This window comes from Micropterus dolomieu, linkage group LG12 (assembly GCF_021292245.1).
Source record: "Micropterus dolomieu isolate WLL.071019.BEF.003 ecotype Adirondacks linkage group LG12, ASM2129224v1, whole genome shotgun sequence".
Lineage (NCBI taxonomy): Eukaryota > Metazoa > Chordata > Actinopteri > Centrarchiformes > Centrarchidae > Micropterus > Micropterus dolomieu.
The window spans coordinates 10250810-10270238 of NC_060161.1; the positions used below are offsets into that span (position 1 = coordinate 10250810).

Genomic DNA, 19429 nt, shown 5'->3' on the forward strand with positions numbered 1-19429 from the left:
TTGTTTCTAATATTCTGCCACCACATGTATGTAATTGGACTTGAAACACCTCAATATAATGCATATTTTTGTATAGTACAACACCAGCAGTATCCAACACGCAGTTGAAAGAACACATGTAAACAAAACCTGAAGAATTAGATTATACTTATTCAGCTGATGAGAACCACACGATAAGCTCAAAAAAGGAAAATGTAAGTGGGCCTTGAGTTGGGATTTTCTTGTGTCAAATCAACAGTTGTTCACACTGCTGTATTGGATTGAATTAAAACATTGTACAAGTGTGCCTAATAAATTTGCCACTGAATGTACTTTTGTCAGTGTGTTAAGTTTAACTCCTTTGGAATTTCAGTCATTAACTGCTTTTGAACTAAAAGCACAGACATTTTACATGACTAGTGGGAAAAAAAAAAAAAAAAAAAACGACATTAATGAAAAACAGATTTGTACTTTTTATTAATATTGTTATGAATGCCATAACAAATATTTTTTTAATCAAAAAGGAATCAAGACTCTTAGTATAAGAGCCTAAAAATGTATACAGTACATTTACATGAATGCTACACACAGTAACTAGTATATGGCAGCATTTACATACAAGATCATTCATTCTAAAAATAGAGATACAAGTCAGTATAAAAGTTAAGTTTTCAAATACTTGGGTAGCATTGTAAACATTCATGCATCACTTTAATAGAACTGCTCTCCCAGTTCAAGAAGTAGGGCATCCGTTTCCAGTGCATGTTTAGTAATGAATGCTTCAAAAGTTAAGAACTTATCTGAATAAATCTAGCACATTCAATATTCTGTTTTTGGAGGTTGAAAATAAAAGTTCCCTTTAGCTCCATAGCAGCACTAGTAACCAGACAGCAGGCTAGACAGAGAAAATGACAGTACAGCAGCACTAGTAACTGACAGCAGGCTAGACATGACAGAGTCAGTTTGAGAGAACCAGGATTAAAAAAGGATTGTTTTTAGTATGATATAATTAACCACAGGTTACGTTATCTGTGACAAGATGGAAGGTTTGCTGGAGATTTTATCTGAACGTTACTATGATACATTCTTACTGGTAGTCAAAACACAAACCATTGACAGGTCATTAACAAACATGCCTGGAAGACGTTCGTCAGTCCAGTTTGCTTGGTGGAACATAACTTGCAAGTCTCATCTGCTGTTTGGATAAAACTCCTCAACTGAAATGTAGCATTTCATATTACATTTCATTCACTTACTGAAAAGCCTAAACACAATATACCTCTTGCCTAGAGCAAAGTGACAATGAATACACATAGCAACTCTGGATGCTGCCAGAACGCCGCATCCGAACATTTACATTAAAAAAGATAAAAACTAAAACTAAATATAGCAATTATAAAAACTCAGGCAGCAAAGACAGCATCATACCACTTCTCAGACTCAAAAACTGTCAATCCAGTGATCTGGTGTGACCAGAGGACACTAGACCTACTGAATGTAGAACTAAACTGGTTTTACATTCCAAGCAAAACCACAAGTCATCGAAGGCAGTGTATTCTGTTCATTTCCTGTGGATGCAGTGCCAATTGTCCAACAGGTGTTTTTCACGTCATCCAGCAGGATTTCAGTTAAAAATAGAAAAATAAAGAGTTAATTTTAAAACAGCTCTGTCATTCGCGTTGTGCATTTCCTTTCCGGTTTCCCCACCGGCACCCAGCTGTTCACCAGCTCCGTTCGCACATCAGGGCAGCAACAAGAGATAATTGACAACCAGAGCACTTCAGCAGGTGATTTGTCTGTCACCAGCTGAGAGATTGGGATCCATGGCACCTGGGCACAAGGTTGCCAGGTCATTTGTCTCTGTACTGTGGTTGTAGACAGCAGGGACTGGCTTGGTGGTCAAACAGCAGAAGACTAAATCCACTAACTGCACCAGTCCCCTGGCACTGACTGGGTATGGTTGAACTGTCAAGAGTGCCAGTGTCACAAGTGTTTAGGGTGGTATTAAAGAGTATTGACTTGTAATGGATAAGTTCTAAAACATATAAAAAGACAAAACAACATTTCCTAATATGTACAAAATAAACAGATGTTGCGCCTGTCTTCACTGCTGTCCTTCATGGAGAGACGTCTGCTGGAGGGTGGTAGGCAGGGGGGAGTCTCAGCTCTGCAAGTGTGGTGGTGGGTGTGTGGCATTTATCTGAACTGATGTGGCACCAAAGAGGTAGACAAGAACTTTTCAATCAGTTGTGCATCTGTAATTGTAGGCACATGTGGAACCTCATCGAATACAGGGGGGAAAGGGGGTAACATCTTGTGTCTCTTTGCTTTGCCACTCTAAAATCCCCCCCCACACCTGAATTCATCTGTCCAGCCAGCTGTGCGTCATAAGCATCTGTGGTGCTCTCACTCAGTTCACCCCCCCACGCCTACAGGATTCCTACTGCAGTCCTAGATGTGTGTGAGTGGGACGGTTCCGTTGAGGTAGTGCTGCTGGACACTAGTGTAGGCCCTCTGTGCTGTTGTGGGGTCACCGGCATCCCCTCCTGGTCCAGGAATGTACATGCTGATCATGTCCCTGAGGTCACCTTGCAAAGGACCCCGGTGGTGGTTTGGCGTCCCTGTTGGAGGCGAGTGGGACAGTGGTTCTGCTTTCACCATGGACATTGTGACAGGGCTTGGCTGCTGGGGGCTGCTGCTGTATGACATGGGGCTGTGGGGAGAAGACAATACAAGTTAAACACCATCTGAGAATTTAAAATATATATAAATACATCTGGTTAGCGGGAGAAATCAGACCACACATGTAAATGTCTTTACTCCACATTTACAGGAAGTAATCAGACATCTCTCCCATTTTTTGAAGTTGACTTTTATACAAGGATGCTGTTTGACTTGAATGGGCTCCTGTTTGCATTTTATCACAAACATATGCACATGTTAAGCAGAAAAAGCAGAATTTTCCCTGTGTTAACAGAGTTTCTTTTAGTGTTTTACCCAATTTAAGAAAGCCATCTCTCATCCACATGGCTTTTAATAATTAGGTTGGTAAAATAAGATGCCAACAAACAGGTTCCTTTAACCCATGTAAACTCTTTAACCAAACTGCTCCTTATACAATAGGCAGAGAGAAGGTGTACACCTGTAGTGTCTTCAAACCCAAGGCAGATTAATAATAATCCTCATCACACACATGTTGAGACAGAGACAGATCAGGGAGAGTAACCGCTGCATGTCTGCAGAAGAACGCTAGCCGAGTTTACAATGATACCTTCAAACTCTGGAAATTCAGTCAAAAAAAAAAAAAAAATATAACATAAAACCACAAAAGAATTAAATATTTTTAAAAAGGTACCGTGATGTGCTCTGCAAAGTTCTTGATCACTGTCATATAACATCAGGTTTAATTTGCCGAATGAAAACTAATAAACCTGGGTCTCAGTGGGGGGAAGACGTTTCTTTTTAAAACGAGCATTTAACCTTCAGGTAAGACTAAAAAAAAAAAACTGGGTGGGTGATTCTACTGGAATCACAGCCTTAGAGCATGTCAGGCATGTTTTCACAGAGTAACACTGAATCCACAAAAGAAAACTTTGCCACATGATTTTGTTTCTTTTTTTGCTTTCTAATTTTCAAAATCTGTCTCCATTTTCAGTCAAACAGCATTTAGGGTCAGGAGGAGACAACAGGATAATAGGACTTAAATCCCAAATAGCTGAACAACTTGGTGGTCAACTTTTGGAAAACAGTGTCAGACCTGTTACTGTTATTCAGTGGGAAAGGATGGGCATCAACACGTTTGGCCAACATGACTGAAAGCGTTTGACATCTAAAGCTGACATGCAAGTAACTCATATCAAAACATCTTTTAGGAAATCTTTACATGATTCACCTGCGGGAGAAAACATTTTATACTTTTGGTTTTTGCATTTTAACACTGGAGGTTGAGTCATCAGTCAAAAGGACCAAGTTATCAGACACTGGAATAAAGTTCATTTATCCTCACACCTGAACATTTGTGTGTTCAATCTTTGTAGTTTGAGGGACATGAGACCGATGGCAGAACCAGAAATGTAACTGGGGACAATGGCTGAGCAGGAATAGGGGTTTGTGGGTAATAGACCACACACAGAGCAGTCCTGCCTGCTGTCAAGTCATACTGATCAACATTCCAGGCAGGACCCAGCCCAGAGCAGCGCACCACACGCATAACAAGTAGGCAACAGACTGAAGCCTGTTGTTTATCGTATGCAGAGTTCCTCTGTGGCTGAATGTACTTTAGCTCAACATTCCTACCCAATTAAAAGTATCATTTCAGTGCTTTCTTACAAGTCAGTTTTTGCACAGCAGGTGCACTCTGTAGATTGAGAATTGGAGTAGTTGGAGGTGTATTTTAGACCAAGTCACAAATTTGTAAAAACAATTTTAAAAAAAACAAAAAAACACCCCACGCAAGTATGTGGAAAAGGTATAGACTAGAGCTGCAGTGATTAAACCCATTAAATTAATCGTCAACTATTTTGTAAGTAAGTAAAAAAAAGAACAAAATCTAATTCTTCTGATTCCAGTTTCTTCAATGTAAATATTTTCTGGTTATATATTTTCTATTTACACCTCTTTGACTGTAAACTTAATATCTTTGGGTTGTGGGAAAAAAAACAAAAGAACTTTGAGGACATCATGGGCTTTGGGAAACACTTAAACATTTCACCATTTTATAGCCCAAGCTACTAATCAATTAGGATGAATAAAAAAAAAGTTGCTGCCCTAATATAGACAAACATAGTTATGGCCTTGTTCTGCATTTGAACTAGTTTTGAAAAGCAAGGTCTGCCGAGGCAAAGTGGTGAGGGAGAACCCTATTTACATAAGAATCAAAGCTCAATTTAAATGAGCAATGTAAAAATGCATAATTTAAATGCCTTGACCTGAATTAAGTGGCTTACTGCTATTTGATCTCTGCACATGCTTTCCCACTTATTTAAAGATGTACTTTGGACTTATCAGGAGAGAATTGTGCAAAGTGCTCACACTATTTGATCCATCTTTTTTGGAAAGGTTATGTAATAAACTATTGGCCTTCTGTTCAGTACCTTTTAAGTTTTATTTGAAAGCAGAAAAACAAGTGCCAGATTGTATCTGATGCAGATGGAGGTGGATCCCCTACAGAGCATGTTAAGTGCCCTCATTTGATGGCTTTCTTTGGGGTGGGTGGGTGGGTGGGTGGGTGGGGGGCTCATCTCACTTTACTAAGCATATAGCTACTTTTGATATCAATAGTTTGTCTTTCGCAACCACAAAAACTGCCTCAGGTCCATGACAAAAATATAAATGAATAGGCTATGAAAACAGTTGACTGTCCGTTTGCCTAATAGTTTGAGTAGCACAGTTAAACACTCCATAGACAGGGTCAAAATTCTGAAAAGTTATCGTTTAGAAAGTGTATTTCGAATTGTACTTGCAAATTAGGCAGTTGTGGAAGGCCGCACTTTGTTTTCACTTCCACCAGCAAGTAGCGTGATTTAAAAAAAAAAAAAAAAAGAAAAACAAGCCTAACTGTTACACAATCCGTGGAAGTTATTACTTAATTGTACAACTTGATAACCGTGTCGGGATCACTAAGACCTATAAACACACTGTGGCTCCCAACAGACGCAGCTCACCTGTACGAGTTGCCTCCGTTCATGTAGGTCTGTGCCGCCGACATTGCAGGTGGGTACTGGAGAGCGGACAGGTCGTACCGGTGTAGCTGCTGTGTGTAGCCCAGCGCCTCGCCCTGCATGCCGGCGTACCCCCCGGTGGGGCCCCAGCCGTAGCTCTCCATCCTCGGACTACCACCTTGGCCTTGCGCCGCCGCCGCCAGCAGGTTCCCCGCTGACAGCGGGTACTTGCCCACCTGAGTGTCCTTTTTAAGCAACGGCTTTGTCTTGCGGCGTGGCTTATATTTGTAGTCGGGGTACTCCTTCATGTGGACTGCCCGGAGCCGCTTGGCCTCGTCGATGAAGGGCCGCTTCTCGGCGTCGGTCAGGAGTTTCCATTCGGCTCCCAAACGCTTACTTATCTCAGAGTTGTGCATTTTGGGGTTTTCTTGGGCCATCTTGCGCCTCTGACCCCTGGACCAGACCATGAAAGCGTTCATGGGCCGCTTGACTTTATCCATGGGGTCGCCTCCAGGTGCGCATGCCGTTTTGGAGCTCGGGTGAGAGTTGCCATTGCTGCCCATGCTCCCGGTCATGTTGCCGGTGACCGGTGACATTCCCTGGGAGGTCTGATGAGAAAGAGGCTGGCCGGTCGGCTTCAGCTCGTGTTCCATCATGCTGTACATGTTGGACGGAGTCAGAAAGTAAAGTTAAACTGACTTACAAACTGGTCGAAGCGCACAGCGTCGCGTCCACCTGGCAGGTTTCCCTACAGGTTTAACCGGGAGCGCCGGGTGATCCAAATTAACTAATTACTCACGACGCACCCGGGAGACAAACCAGAAGGCAACGAACGACCAGTTTTTCTTAAATTATAAGACTGATTGGGGCAGTCATTAGGCCTACTTTAACAAGCTACTGAAGATATACAAATAAATCAGCCGCTGCCTCTCCTTAGTGCTTTGGATTAATTCTCAGCGGAAAACCACTTGTTGTCAGTCGGCCAGCTCACACACTGAACACAACTGCCTGCTCACTCCAAAAGTTCCCCTGTTCTCGTGCAGTGGGCCGGGTGTGGACCAATGGGAGAGCGCAAAGCTTCAGTCCGTGCACGTGCATTTCCAACTGAAAAGACACTTGTTGATGGCGGGGGCGGGGACAGGAGAGGCATTCCAGGGGAAACCAGTATCTTAATAATCAATTATCATCAGCTAGACTGATCAGATTGTTCAAATGTGAAAATCGGATTTAAAAACACAGTTCTCTACAAAGAGAGAGAGTAAAAATCAGCTCAGTCAGTCCTTTGAATCCACACGGACCACTGCCTACAGCCGTCTGTCTCACAGTACAGTTAATGAATTTACATTTTAGAAAATTACGAGCTAAAACTACAAAATATAGGTTACTAAAAGTGATATAATAGTCAAAGTATTGCGCTATTAGCCTACTTATTGTAATCACATTGCAATTTGCAAAAATAAACCCAATATCAACTATTAGGCTATTTTAAAATGATGTAGGCTTCTTGTGTTGGCTATTTTTCAAGAAGTCCTTGAATGACTCCCACACCGTTTCAAAGTTCCGTGGTTTCCCTGTATTGCAAATTTTTCCATAAAAGGCGAGCTAAATAGATTTAAATCCCAGGCAAAGCATGGACACTGGAAGTACCCAGGCAAAACCAGCAAGGATGCATTTAAAAAAAAAAAAAAGTTTTTCATGTTTTCCCCTGTCTTACAAGGACCGCAGCAGGTGGGTTTTCTATCGCGTGCGAGTACACTGAGGTGTTTTAGAGGTTCAGTATGAACAGACACAAGTGTCCCTGAATAACTTGTTAAGCAAGTCATGGGTCACATCTCTCGCCTGCGTCCAGGTGCCGTCTCGCTCCCTCTTCCTCTCCCGTCAGTTCCCACGCATTAGTCCAGCGTTGGCTGTGTAGTAGCTGAGGCAGCTTTCACATATTACATACAAATGATCCCGGCCATTCAAATTAAAGCAAAACCATGACTATCGCCCAGCATTCAGGATGACGTCATTATCCAGACCTAGTTTCTATTAGCACTCCCAACTCTGACTGACTTCCAGCATCTCTGAGATGGTTTTTGTACTTTTCAAAAAACAAAGAGGAAACTGCAAATATAATAAACAATCTTCTTATCTTCATGCCTTAATAAGAAAAAACATCCTGTATCTGGAGCCCTAGACCACCACATAAAAGCACAGATGTCTTTATATTGAGACCAGATTAACCCCTTTGAGGACCTCAGGGCAAAATTAGTTTTTCACCCATGCACCACTTCTTCAAGTTGTATTTAGGTGCCCATCAGGTACAGCATGGACTGCAGACTACAACTTGCAATTTAATTATGGTTTTTCTTAGAGTCCCAGAAGAAACCAAACAGTTAAAAAGTTTTAAAACTAGGCCTCTGTAAGTTTAAAAATGCAGCACCTGCCCTTACCCTTCCATCTTTTATTGTGCTTAAGCGGTTCATATATCTAAACATATTTGCAATTAATCAAATTACTACAAATCAGTTGTCACACGACCTGCAGCTTTTGGGACCCATAAGGGTCCTAGTGCAGTCACTTTGCATGACTGGTAATCAAACAGATACTACCAGGGCAAATAAAATAGATGAAAGTTATCTTCTGCAGGCTATAGGCATAAATCTTGAGTTCATAACAGTCATGGTGTATCTTTTGTTCACTGACATGAGATTACAGTTTCCCTACTTTGTATTTTCTGTTAGATTTGTTACTTTTATTTATTCCAAGATTATGCAAAAAACATTGCAACTGCTTTTCCTCAAAATATTCCTCCCCCTTTAACACTAAGTAAACTAGTCCAAACACATTTTTATTTGTCCAACTAACTGCAAATAATATGCTTATTGTTGGTTCTTTAAAGTCAAGCTTTTGAGAAGCCTGACCGTCTTTTTAGATGGATGTGCTGAAGACATTTCCCTTTACACGAGTATTGATGACTGCCAGAGTCTTTGTTAACAGCAGTGTTCTCCAAACCTACAAGGACCATGCTGTCTCAGCAAGTTAACTTCAGTGGTGTAGTGGGTAAATCCATCCTTTTACCAGTTGCACATGTATGTATATTCTTTATCACTGCAGACAGGAATGGGCAGTTTTTATGAAACATGTATTTCAAATACAAAATAGGATTTTGTGTTTTGTATTTGATTGGCTTAATGAAAATGGCTTCATATTTAGTATCAAATTACATGTGTTTTGTATTTTGTAGTTTCAAAATACTGTAAAATACTTTGTGAGAAGTCTAGGTTCCGCCTCTGATTGTTGCCTGCTCAGTAATTTGCCCAGACTTGTAGAGATCCGGTTAAGGTGAGAAACGTGTAGCTTTCCATCATAACAGTTCCTGTTCCTGAGTTTTGGTGTTTATTTTAGCAGCCTGGGTTAAATCATTTACCAATTTATATAATGTTAACTTTTTGACCCGAGTAGCAGCTCTCACAATTAACGCTAGCTTGCTACTTTCAACCTTAAGTTTTCATTGGTTGTGCTCTGAAAAAAAGCGTTTCAGAGTTTTTGTACAAAATTACAATATAATGCCACAAAATGATGTAACTTGTTAAATGCACACACTTTGCACACACAGCATTTGGTCAAACCATCCACACTTGTGTTTGTTTTAACTCAGATGATGCAGAGGCTCTTCATTACCAAGTACTTAAATTAGAATAAAAGTTTGAGTCATTAGCAAACTGTTAACTGTTGAAACATTTAACCGTTGGTTACTTTAAAATGAACCTTCATCTGGGTGATCACAGGGTTATGTGAATATTTGATCTGTTAACTGGTTGCCTGTCAGATTTATCGCTTGACTCATTAGGCAGAGATTAGCTGTTGCTCTCAAACATTGCCCAGTTAATCAGCTGAGTCAGTGTACTTGTGCAGTGATAGATCAAATAGGCCGATAGAAAGAAGGTTTGCAAAGTCATTTCACGGTACCTTGGGAAAGTATTTTTTGTATTTTTGAATTACAAAAATGGCGTGACTGATGTAATTTGTACTTTATAACAAAAATAAATTAAATACATTATGATGCATCTTTGCCCATCACTGATTGCATCCCTGAACATATTGATGACTGGTGTTTTCATGGACTAAAGAGATGGATTGTCTTTTTTTAAATTAATTAATTCATTAATTTGCTTCTGTTATGGTTTTGGTGTTTTGAATTGTGTTAGTTTATGTTTTATTTTGAAATTATTATTCCTGGTGTGTCTTGTGTCTCCAACAGCCAGCTAATTTCCAGCCTAGCATCCAGCCTGCACGTCAGCTGATTAGGATCAGGGTTGTGAGTCTACAGATATCTGGCCAGCTCTGAGATTCAGCTATCCAACACTCTCGAGATTCTGCTGTGCAGCTCCCCTGAAGGTCAGCTGATCAACGTGCTGACTTTGTTGTCCAGCTCTCCAGGAACTCACCTGACCAGCTTCCCTGAGATTCACATGTCTAGCCCACCAGAGACTTTGTCACCGAGCTCCTCAGAGACTTAGCTGTCCTGCTCCAGAGACTAGACACATCATCAGATCCCTCCAAAAGCTGAAAGAAAGCAAATTTGTTCCTCTCAGTATTCAGTGTTACATTGTAAAACACAATAGCGTTTACTGAACTTCTCCTGTTTCCTCACATGTCAACCAGCAACAGTGAACAGCTGAGTGTGCCAAAGTTTTTGGTCGCTTCCCCATGCACTGATCTCTGACTCACCAGTTGATCACTCACTGGTCTACACAAGTACAACTTTACATCAGATGGATATACAAACCAGTGTGTTACAGCTCTTGTTGATGAACAAATCTAGACTGGTGTTTTTCAGTGTAACAGGCATGTTGATGAGAACGATTGGGTAAAACCGACTGAAAACGCACATCTAGTGGCCATTTACGTACACAGGAAGCAGATTGTCTACTCCGCAGCTGCAGAAGACAAAGGATAACTGTGACAGTGTTACAAGTCCAAAATATTTTAAGAAAAATACTTAAACATAAACACTGTCAGTAGCATTGTTTTTTGCTTTGTATGACTGATAAGATCCATCCAGGAAGCCAAACATGAGTGTCTGCATAATTTTTTTAAAAGTCATCCATTTTCGCATGTCCGCACTAAAACGCTACCCCAGAGTTTTAAAAGGAAAACGAGGTCAGCGGTGTTGTCAAACGTCTCAGTTTTAGGTCTTCGATTTCGCCGTTATAGTCTGGATGGGAGGTGCGAAACGTAGCAAAAGGTCTGCGTTTAAAAATGAAAAAGTAGTAGTGTGGATGGGGCCTGACTGGTAGGAAATTTCAGCTATTTAACGTCTCTGGGGCCGTAGGTATTGGCCCTTCTGTGGTGGGCCATGTGTTTGTATAGAGGTTGTTTCGCTTCCCCGATATACAAGTCTGTGCGTTCCTCACTGCATTGGACATCATATACTAGATAGCTTTTCTTGCGTTTGGGTGTGCGGTCTCTAGGGTGGACTCTTAGTGTGTTCTTGGGTTTAAAATACATCAGGATGTGATGTTTGTTGATACAGACACGTATGGAATCACGGTGTTGTTGCGTTTGCTCTTCTTTTCCTCTCTTCCTGGATCTTGTGGCCTTTTTCACAAAGGTCCCATTTGGATATCCCCAAGCTGTAAATGTCTCCTTCTTATTAGCTCGGTGGTGCAGGGTTCTTATGACCCCTAGCAATGCTCCAGTGGGTGGTGGGAATCGAATAGTAGTGGTCTGTGTGTGCAGGTTTCTTGGATACTCCAATGTGCAGGCTTCTGTCCTCTTCATTATGTACGTCACCGTCCAGGAAGGCCAAACTGTTGTTGTTGTGAACATCTTCTCGTTTGAACTTGATGTTACTGTCCACAGAGTGGATGTGTTCTGTGAAGGCTTGCACTTCCAGGATTTTAAGTTTTAACCCATGTGTCGTCCACATATTTGTACCAGCGGCTCGGTGCTGTTCCTCTGAAGGAGTTCAGGGATCTGCTTTCTACATCTTCCATGTAAATGTTGGTCAAAGTAGGAGATACTGGTGAGCCCATGGCACAGGCGTGCTTCTGTCTGTAGAATCCTCTTTTGTACTGTAATAGGTGGCGTTCTGACAGAAGTGCAGTAGTTCACAAATCTGGTCTGGGCTGTGGCTAGTTCTGTTGTCCAGGGTATTGCCTTGTAGCAGTCATGTCCTTTCAGTCTATTGCCTCCATGGTGGGGATGCATGCAAACAAAAAGGTGGCGTCAAAGGACACCAGGGTTTCAGCTGGGTCCAGTTTCAGTCCTCGTACTTTGTTCAAAAAGTCAATGGAGTTTTGGATGTGGTGAGGTGTTTTGGCAATGTTGAAGTTGACAGTTCTGATAATGGGCCTGAGGGGGACTCCTTCTTTATGTATCTTGGGTAGTGCGTATATGCATGGGAGATATGGGTCACGGGTCATATGTTTTCTTTCTGTAGCTGGTGTAGACATCCTATGGCCTTTTTCTTGTATCCTTTGTTGGGGTCCCACCTCAGTGTCTCTCATGTATTAGTGTCACTGAGTAGTGTGTTGTCCCTGGCATGGTCGTCCGCTGTGTCTAAGACCACTGTGCATCTTCCTTTGTCAGCAGGTAGGATAGTGGTGTTAGGATCCTTGCGCAGTGATGTCACAGCCTTCTTTTCTTGGATGGTAAGATTTGAAGGGGGGTGGCTTCATGTTGGAAAGGGCTGCTGATACGTTCCGCCTGAGCGGTTCGGCTTCTGTTAAGTTCTTTTTTCTCCTGGCTGACTGTTGCTGTGATGGGGTCCAGTCAGTCAGAAATGAAGAAGCTCTTGGATGAGAAGCGAAAAAGTCTTTGAGTATCTTCAACCAGTCCAGTTGCCCTTGATTTTAACCTTCCTTGGATAACTATGACCTGAATGACTGACAGCTAACCACGCTTTTCAGATTTTCTTTGGCCCTGGATTGTTTATTTGCCATAACCCTGATCTTTCCCTAACCTTAACCATGCTCTAAATGCCATGGGCAAATATTGTAGAATGCAACAATTAATACTGTCACTGTATGAAATCGTTGTTGCTGAACGTAATCCAGGGTTTTGTTGAATTGTCCAACATTCCTGTCAGGTTGCACCTTCTTTTCCTTGCTTGATGCAAGGGGTTAATGGAAGTTCTGCTGTAGATACCTATACTAATTTATACATACTGTAGTTCAGCATCACTTTTCACCTGTTGATCACAACCACAACACTACACTACACTACACGCATTGTACACGCATTATATTCGCCGCAATAACTTTGTAGGCTTCACTTTGTGATAGCCTACAAAGTGATGGTGGGCTGTATACATACTTTTATAAATTATTCACATAACAACTGGAAGATTGAGACAGATTTTTCAGCACTTCTCTGACAAATGCATGCATTTGTGTGTGTGAGCAAGTGAATGATGATGGATGGGCGCTGATTGTTCATGTCTGAGAATGAAAATATGACTTGTGTCCTGCAGGTGTTAGTGTGTGTGTGTTTGTGGGACATCTTACCAGAGGAGTTTTCCTCTGTCAGTTGGAGTGTATTATGCAGATCTACTGTATGTGTGCATGCTGCAGGTGTGGATGTTTGTGACCATTTGTTTGTGACTAATTGGGAATTGTGAGGCTCCAGTCTCCCGTTTCCATCTCCATGACAACGTTGTATGGAATCCCTTCCAAACCTTGCCCAATCCCTCCTCCTCCTCTCCGCTCCCCTGGCTTTCCTCTTTCAAAAACAACTCAGCAACGACTCACACTCTCAGCTTTTCTTCATCTGTGTGTCAGCTTCTGTGGCTTCAGATGGAATGGCAGAGTTTTTCCTCTCCCTTTGTGCCTTCACACACTCTTACTTTACGCTTATGTGCACGTGTTTGCATTTTGTGTGTGTCACATCAGACACGCATAAAAGTCAACATGGCAGTGGGTTTCCTCCTCCCTTCCCGTCACCACAGAGCTGTGCTCTCTCCATTCTGTGGTGGCTGAAAATGTCCTTTTCTCCGCTTACTTGTCAAAGTTAGTTAAGTGAAGTAAAGACAGCAGCAGCTTTCAGTCCTGTCCCTCGCCAGTCCTCCCAACGCCAACCCCAGCTTTGATTAACAGAAATGGCCATCTTGTTGACCGACTGGGCTTTTGTTTGCCTGGTTTTCCCACTTAATAATAAAATGTGGGGTTTTGTTCACATGTGTACTGCTGCACACTCCTCCTCTCTACAAGTGATGCAGTCCATTCAAAATTACCAACATTTTCAGCTGTTCTTTGGCTTGCATGCACATTTGAAGATATTTTTTTCAGGTACTGCAATATCAGTTTTTTTATCCTTTTGAACTTAGTCTTCGGTCACATGGGACTTCTTGGCCTCTAGTTATATGGTGGTAAACTGTAATGACAGTAATAGCTGAAAATAATGCAGTGGTGTGTGTTCTGCCATTTTTGTGGCCCACACTGCCAGGGTGGGCGTGTCAGTCCTTATGTGGGTGTGAATGTTCCGCCTATTCTGTTCAGCTTTTATTGCTGTAGTATCACCTGTGACAGAAAACTGGCAGACAAATCTGTTGTTACTTGGACAGCATCTGAACAGAACACATAGGGACCATCCAAAGTCTCTTATTTGACATTTCCCCGCTCCTTGATCCTCGCTTGAACCGGAAGTCGTTCTGGCCTGGCCAGGAGTGAGGAGGGAACTCTGAGGAGCCATGAGTGAGGATACACGGGAGCGGGCCTCACAGAAGTCTTTTACTGGTCAACACACCCATCGGATATCAGTCATTGATTGGACGCTGCAGCTGATCGTACTGACCTGAGACATCACATCTTTGGAGTTACATAAACTCTTGTGTCTCATTCACAAGTATTATATCCGATATCTGTGTTCATTGTTCATTTCCATTCAGTCACATGTGAAGCTGATCACTCCTGAACATTGGCTTTGATATGAGTCACATCATTTTGTTACAGAGAGCCTGTTACCTGTTGCTTAGCTTCCATGCCGGGACAACGTGCTGAACACCATCTACGGCACTGACTATGGATAAGTACCTCATACACTTCAAAAAACAGTTTTAAACCTCTTCTGCCTGCTGTTTGGTACCTACCCAGCATCAAACAGCAGACAGACAAGAGCCAGATATTTTTCTCAGGAGCTGCTGCAGACCAAAGCAGAGCTAAAAGGAGAGTGAATATTGAAATAACATTCATCAGGTAGACACAAATACGACTTCAGATGAATGCTAATGTTGCTCTGTGTCTGCTGAGCAATGTGTAAGTGGACATTTAATCTGTTCGTCATATCAGCTTTAGAGACCGTGAAAGGCTTGTGCCTGTAGATCCGTCTGTTTTGTTTTGGATCTTTCTGCTCGGTAGTGGATAAAAATGGGTGAATGCAGCTTTAACCTAATTATGCCATATCTCCTGCTGACTCAAATGTGGACTCGGTCAGCATGTCAGAGCATCAAGTCACATGACTTATTTTAGTGTTAAAGAGCTTTGACAATGACATTTCCATTATAGCTTCTCATTCACAACAGCCACAAAGTAATGAGAGGATTCAAATGTTATGGAACTCACTGAGGTAAAAACAGCTTGATGGAAAGGAGGGAAAATCTGAATGAACAGAAATTAATTGGGATGAAATCAAGAAGTAAGGAGGGCAGCAGAGTGGGGGTGGGGTGTGGATTATAGGTTGAGAAAGAAGCAGTGAAGACAGGCAAATGAAAGCCACAAAATGAAGGAAGAAAGGGAGACCGAGATGGAGAACAAGGGAGGAGGAGGGACGAAAGGATGAAGGGATGGATGATGAAGGGGTGGGGTGTTAGAGTTCTGTGCAGGAGGGTGGTTTTGGGTGACAGGCCTCATTGAATAGACCTCTTTTCTCCCCTCTGCTGGCTTCTCTTCTCATGCAAAACAGGTCTGTTCAGCCTCCCAGCCATCCGTCACACAACAGAAAGACCATGGCAGGCCCTTTACGAGCCTCACACTCGCATAATCCCCCCCCCCCCTTCATCCCACACCCCCTTCTCTCAGCCCCACAATCCAGCACCCAACAGGGGGTGGAGTGGTAACAGGAGTGTGCATGTGTGTTGGGCAGTTGGGGGATGGGCACGGGGTATCTTGCTTTTGGAAGAAGGGCCACCTAGGCTGAGGGCAGGACAAAAAAAAAAAATGCAGGGAGACGTAACATGTTTTGAGGCTGGATGGATGTCATATGGATGGGACACCGGGTAGGTTAGGAGGGGTTAACCTGCATGGGATGTGTGGTGTGTGCGTATGTGTGTATGTGTGTGTGTCTGAGGAGTGGTTGTGGTGGGGGGGTGGGATGCAGTTTAGATGGGATGAAATAAATACAACAAACTCACAAAATTACTTTTGAAACTTTCAGCTCCCTTGATACAGGGGTGCCGAACAATATCTAACCCGCTGGCCCTGCGTTGTATGAAAAAAAGATGGACACAATTCAATCCTAACACACAAAAGATGACATCATCAACAGACCCAAATGTTCTACAGAGCATCAGATGAAGGTCAGTGTCCCAGCATCCGTCAGTAATAAAACAGTTATTCTTGTCACACTCACATTTGATCTCGCATCCCTGAGCATCCACTGATTCAAACTACCTCAGCACTCTCTGGACAATGTTCAGCACTACATCCCACTGGGAAACAAGAAAGAAACCTGACAACAGACTAGTGAATCTGATTGCGGAGAGATATGTTGCAACACAGGTCCATAAGATCAGAGTTATGGATTATTTTCTAAACACGCACTCACATCTGTACATATCAAAATGACATTAGGCGATGCTCAGTTCAGTTCAGCAAAAGATTACGTTCAGTGACAAAGTTTTGTGACGTCTGTTGCCAACTTTAAAATTGGTCAGGGAAAGATTGTGGTTCATGTTAAAAACCTAACCATCTGCGACTTGACGAGAACTCTCCCGCATCCACCACCCAGACCGCCACACCTTTACTTTCTACTTCTCTACACTACCTGCAGTGGCACTGAACATTGCCCCTGGATGTAAAGTGTGACCAGTGGAATCATCTGATATGGATATCATTCATAAGAAACCGGTCTATTAGACATGTACAGACTATTTTAGACTATTGATCAGAATACTCCCATAACCCCCAGCTGTACTTTACTACCACTCAGGGGTGTCATTACAGAAACAGTCTGAAAACAACAAAGTCTGAAATCCTATCTTATCTATACAAACATGTTTCCTAGCTGCATTTTAAAAAAAAAAATCCTATCTTATCTTAGGATACAATTTAGCTATTACAGAACCTCACTAACTGAAGTATTTCCAAAGTTAGGAAATCTAGGTGAGGATGGCATAGACCCTGTCCAAAATTCAAAATAACTGCCAAAAATGGCAGCCCCACTGTGGTTAGGTCTGTATGACAATTACAATGAAGATAGGGAACAACATGACAACCGACATCTTTAGACTGAAAGGCTACTCAAACTGTATGATGATGATTTCCTGGACCATGTAACAAGGGGTATATATATCGCCTGCCAAGACACCAACGTGTTACGTCCATTCAAATCTTTATCCTGGGCCAATAATTGGGAAGAAAGCGGGGTTAAAATTGAATGCCCGTCTTTTCTTGTCCATTATATCGAGCTTGCAAACCAGTGACATGTGAAGCAAGACAGCTGTTGTCAAGCATACAGTCTCATGTACGTGCTAAACACAGATACAGACAGGACAGGACGAGTGCAGACTGAAGAATCGAGTTTACAGTTGTAGTTAGGAATCCTTATGTTAAGGGGAAACAGGCAAGAGTTTAGCAATTGCTTCTGTAAGAGGAAGAAGATCTTTGAAACTTAAGATAAGATAGGACAAGCAGTTAGGAAATGTTTCTGTAATGAGGCCCCAGGTTCCTAAATTAGAATATTTGTGGGATGAGCTACAAATTAAAACACATATATATATATATGGGTATAAACCAGTCATGGCTATAACTAGCTGGGTGACCTTAAGATCCATACCCAGAAACTTCCCAGTACAATTAAAGTCTGGTCTTTTGGTTAGTGAGCAGCTCCACTACAGCAGTTTAGGTCTTGCTCAAGGGCACCTCAGTGGTGGTAATTAAATGAAGTTTGAAGGCTCTTCCATTCAGCACCAATATTCATCCTGTCAGTGGGGGAATCGAACAGACACCCTTCCTGTCATCTCTCCTTATCTATCACTGTCTGGATAGCTATACTGCTGAACCACACACCTACTTGTTGTATCCCATGTATCCTCTGACAGACTTGGCCAATAACTGTGGGTCCTTTTCGGTACAGAATCTCTGACTAAACTACATTTAACGGACTAGACTCACTAATAAAACTGATGGTGACTATGGATGCTAAAAAAAGTTTTCAAGTAGATCACCACAACAATCTTTTACAACCTGTATATGTTGTGAATTGTATATTTTATATATTTCTAAAGGTTTATGTGTATTGTTACGCACCCAGTCATCAAGCAAATTCAAGGATTCCCTTAAATGGCAACAGTCTAAATATGAATGGAAAGGTGGGGTGAATTCAAGATTACAGTGCAGGTTGTGACATTTCAGTGCAACACATTATAGACATCTGGCAAACAGGCTAACTATACAATAAACAAGGCTGAGAGACGTCAACAGTGATGGAACTTCTGACTCTACATTTACATTTATATCAAAACCCGCCCTGTCCAAAGCCAAAGTGAAATAGCAAGTCGATACTGTGAATCAACTTTAAAGATGAAGAGAACAAGGACAAAAGAGCAAGACCAACAATCATTTCCACAGTATTTGATCTATTAAAAACGGATATCAAAGCTCTCTGTTTCCCAGAGGAACTGGCTGCTTTGAGAGAATTAAGCTCTGGTCAACATTACATAAAGGAGTAGAGAGATTTATGTACCATTTACCATGGTAACGTGGTGTGTGACAGTAAGCCTATATGATTATGTTGTTAGGAAAGAGCTCTCAGGATGTGCTTGTTTGTTTACTGCTGGGAAGGAGCTCCGAGGCTTCGATCCTGTACGACTTTAAAAGGTTCTCATTGATTGTTCTGCTAAATGATAAAAGTTCCACCAGAATAAAATGCTTCCTGAATGTGAACCTGCATGTTATTTGAGATGCTTTCAGGCCGGGATCCTGCCAGTAAGCGTAACAAACCTGCGACAGTGAAGAAAGAACAATGTCTCCCTCTAGTGGAGTGACAGTGTTAGTGACTTTAAAGCCCGAGTCCAGTTTGATCAAGCCTCAGAGAAGGAAATCAGTCCTGGCGGTCCAGAAATTGGTCCACCTTTCAAGACTTTAGGAGACCTTTAATAAATGAAGAATTTTTAATACTATATTATCTTGTTATTTTTGGCAATTAATTGAATATTGAGTTGTGCAGTAGTTTAGTTAATTTGCCTCCATTCACATTTTGCAAATGCTAAAAGGACAAAACTTGCACTTGATTTATACTTGGAAAGAACTGCATACATTGAGTTTTATAATACATAGCTAGATTACAAAAACATCCAAAAGTAGAATGGGAGCCAGAGCGTTCCTCTCCTGTGGAACCAGGTTCCAGTTTGGGTTCAGGAGGCAGACACCATCTCCACATTTAAGAGTAGGCTTAAGACTTTCCTCTTTGATAAAGCTTATAGTTAGGGCTGGTTCAGGTGAGTCCTGAACCATCCCTTAGTTATGCTGCTATAGGCCTAGACTGCCAGGCATGGACATCACTTTGTGAGGACATAAGGGCTCAGATTTGAGGAGTGACGATGCACTTAACTCACGTGCACATTTTAACATTATTTTGAAGAAATA

General features: G+C 41.9%; 1 protein-coding gene across 1 annotated transcript; it reads right to left on the reverse strand.

Moving 5' to 3' along the window:
- Positions 1 to 432: 432 nt before the first annotated feature.
- Positions 433 to 6660, reverse strand: sox19b (SRY-box transcription factor 19b). The gene is made up of 2 exons (XM_046065692.1): positions 5643 to 6660; positions 433 to 2692 (listed from the first exon to the last, which is right to left on the reverse strand). The coding sequence occupies exons 1-2, from the start codon at positions 6302 to 6304 to the stop codon at positions 2431 to 2433; spliced, it is 924 nt and encodes a 307-aa protein (XP_045921648.1). The 5' UTR covers positions 6305 to 6660; the 3' UTR covers positions 433 to 2430.
- Between the last annotated feature and the right edge of the window lie 12769 nt (positions 6661 to 19429).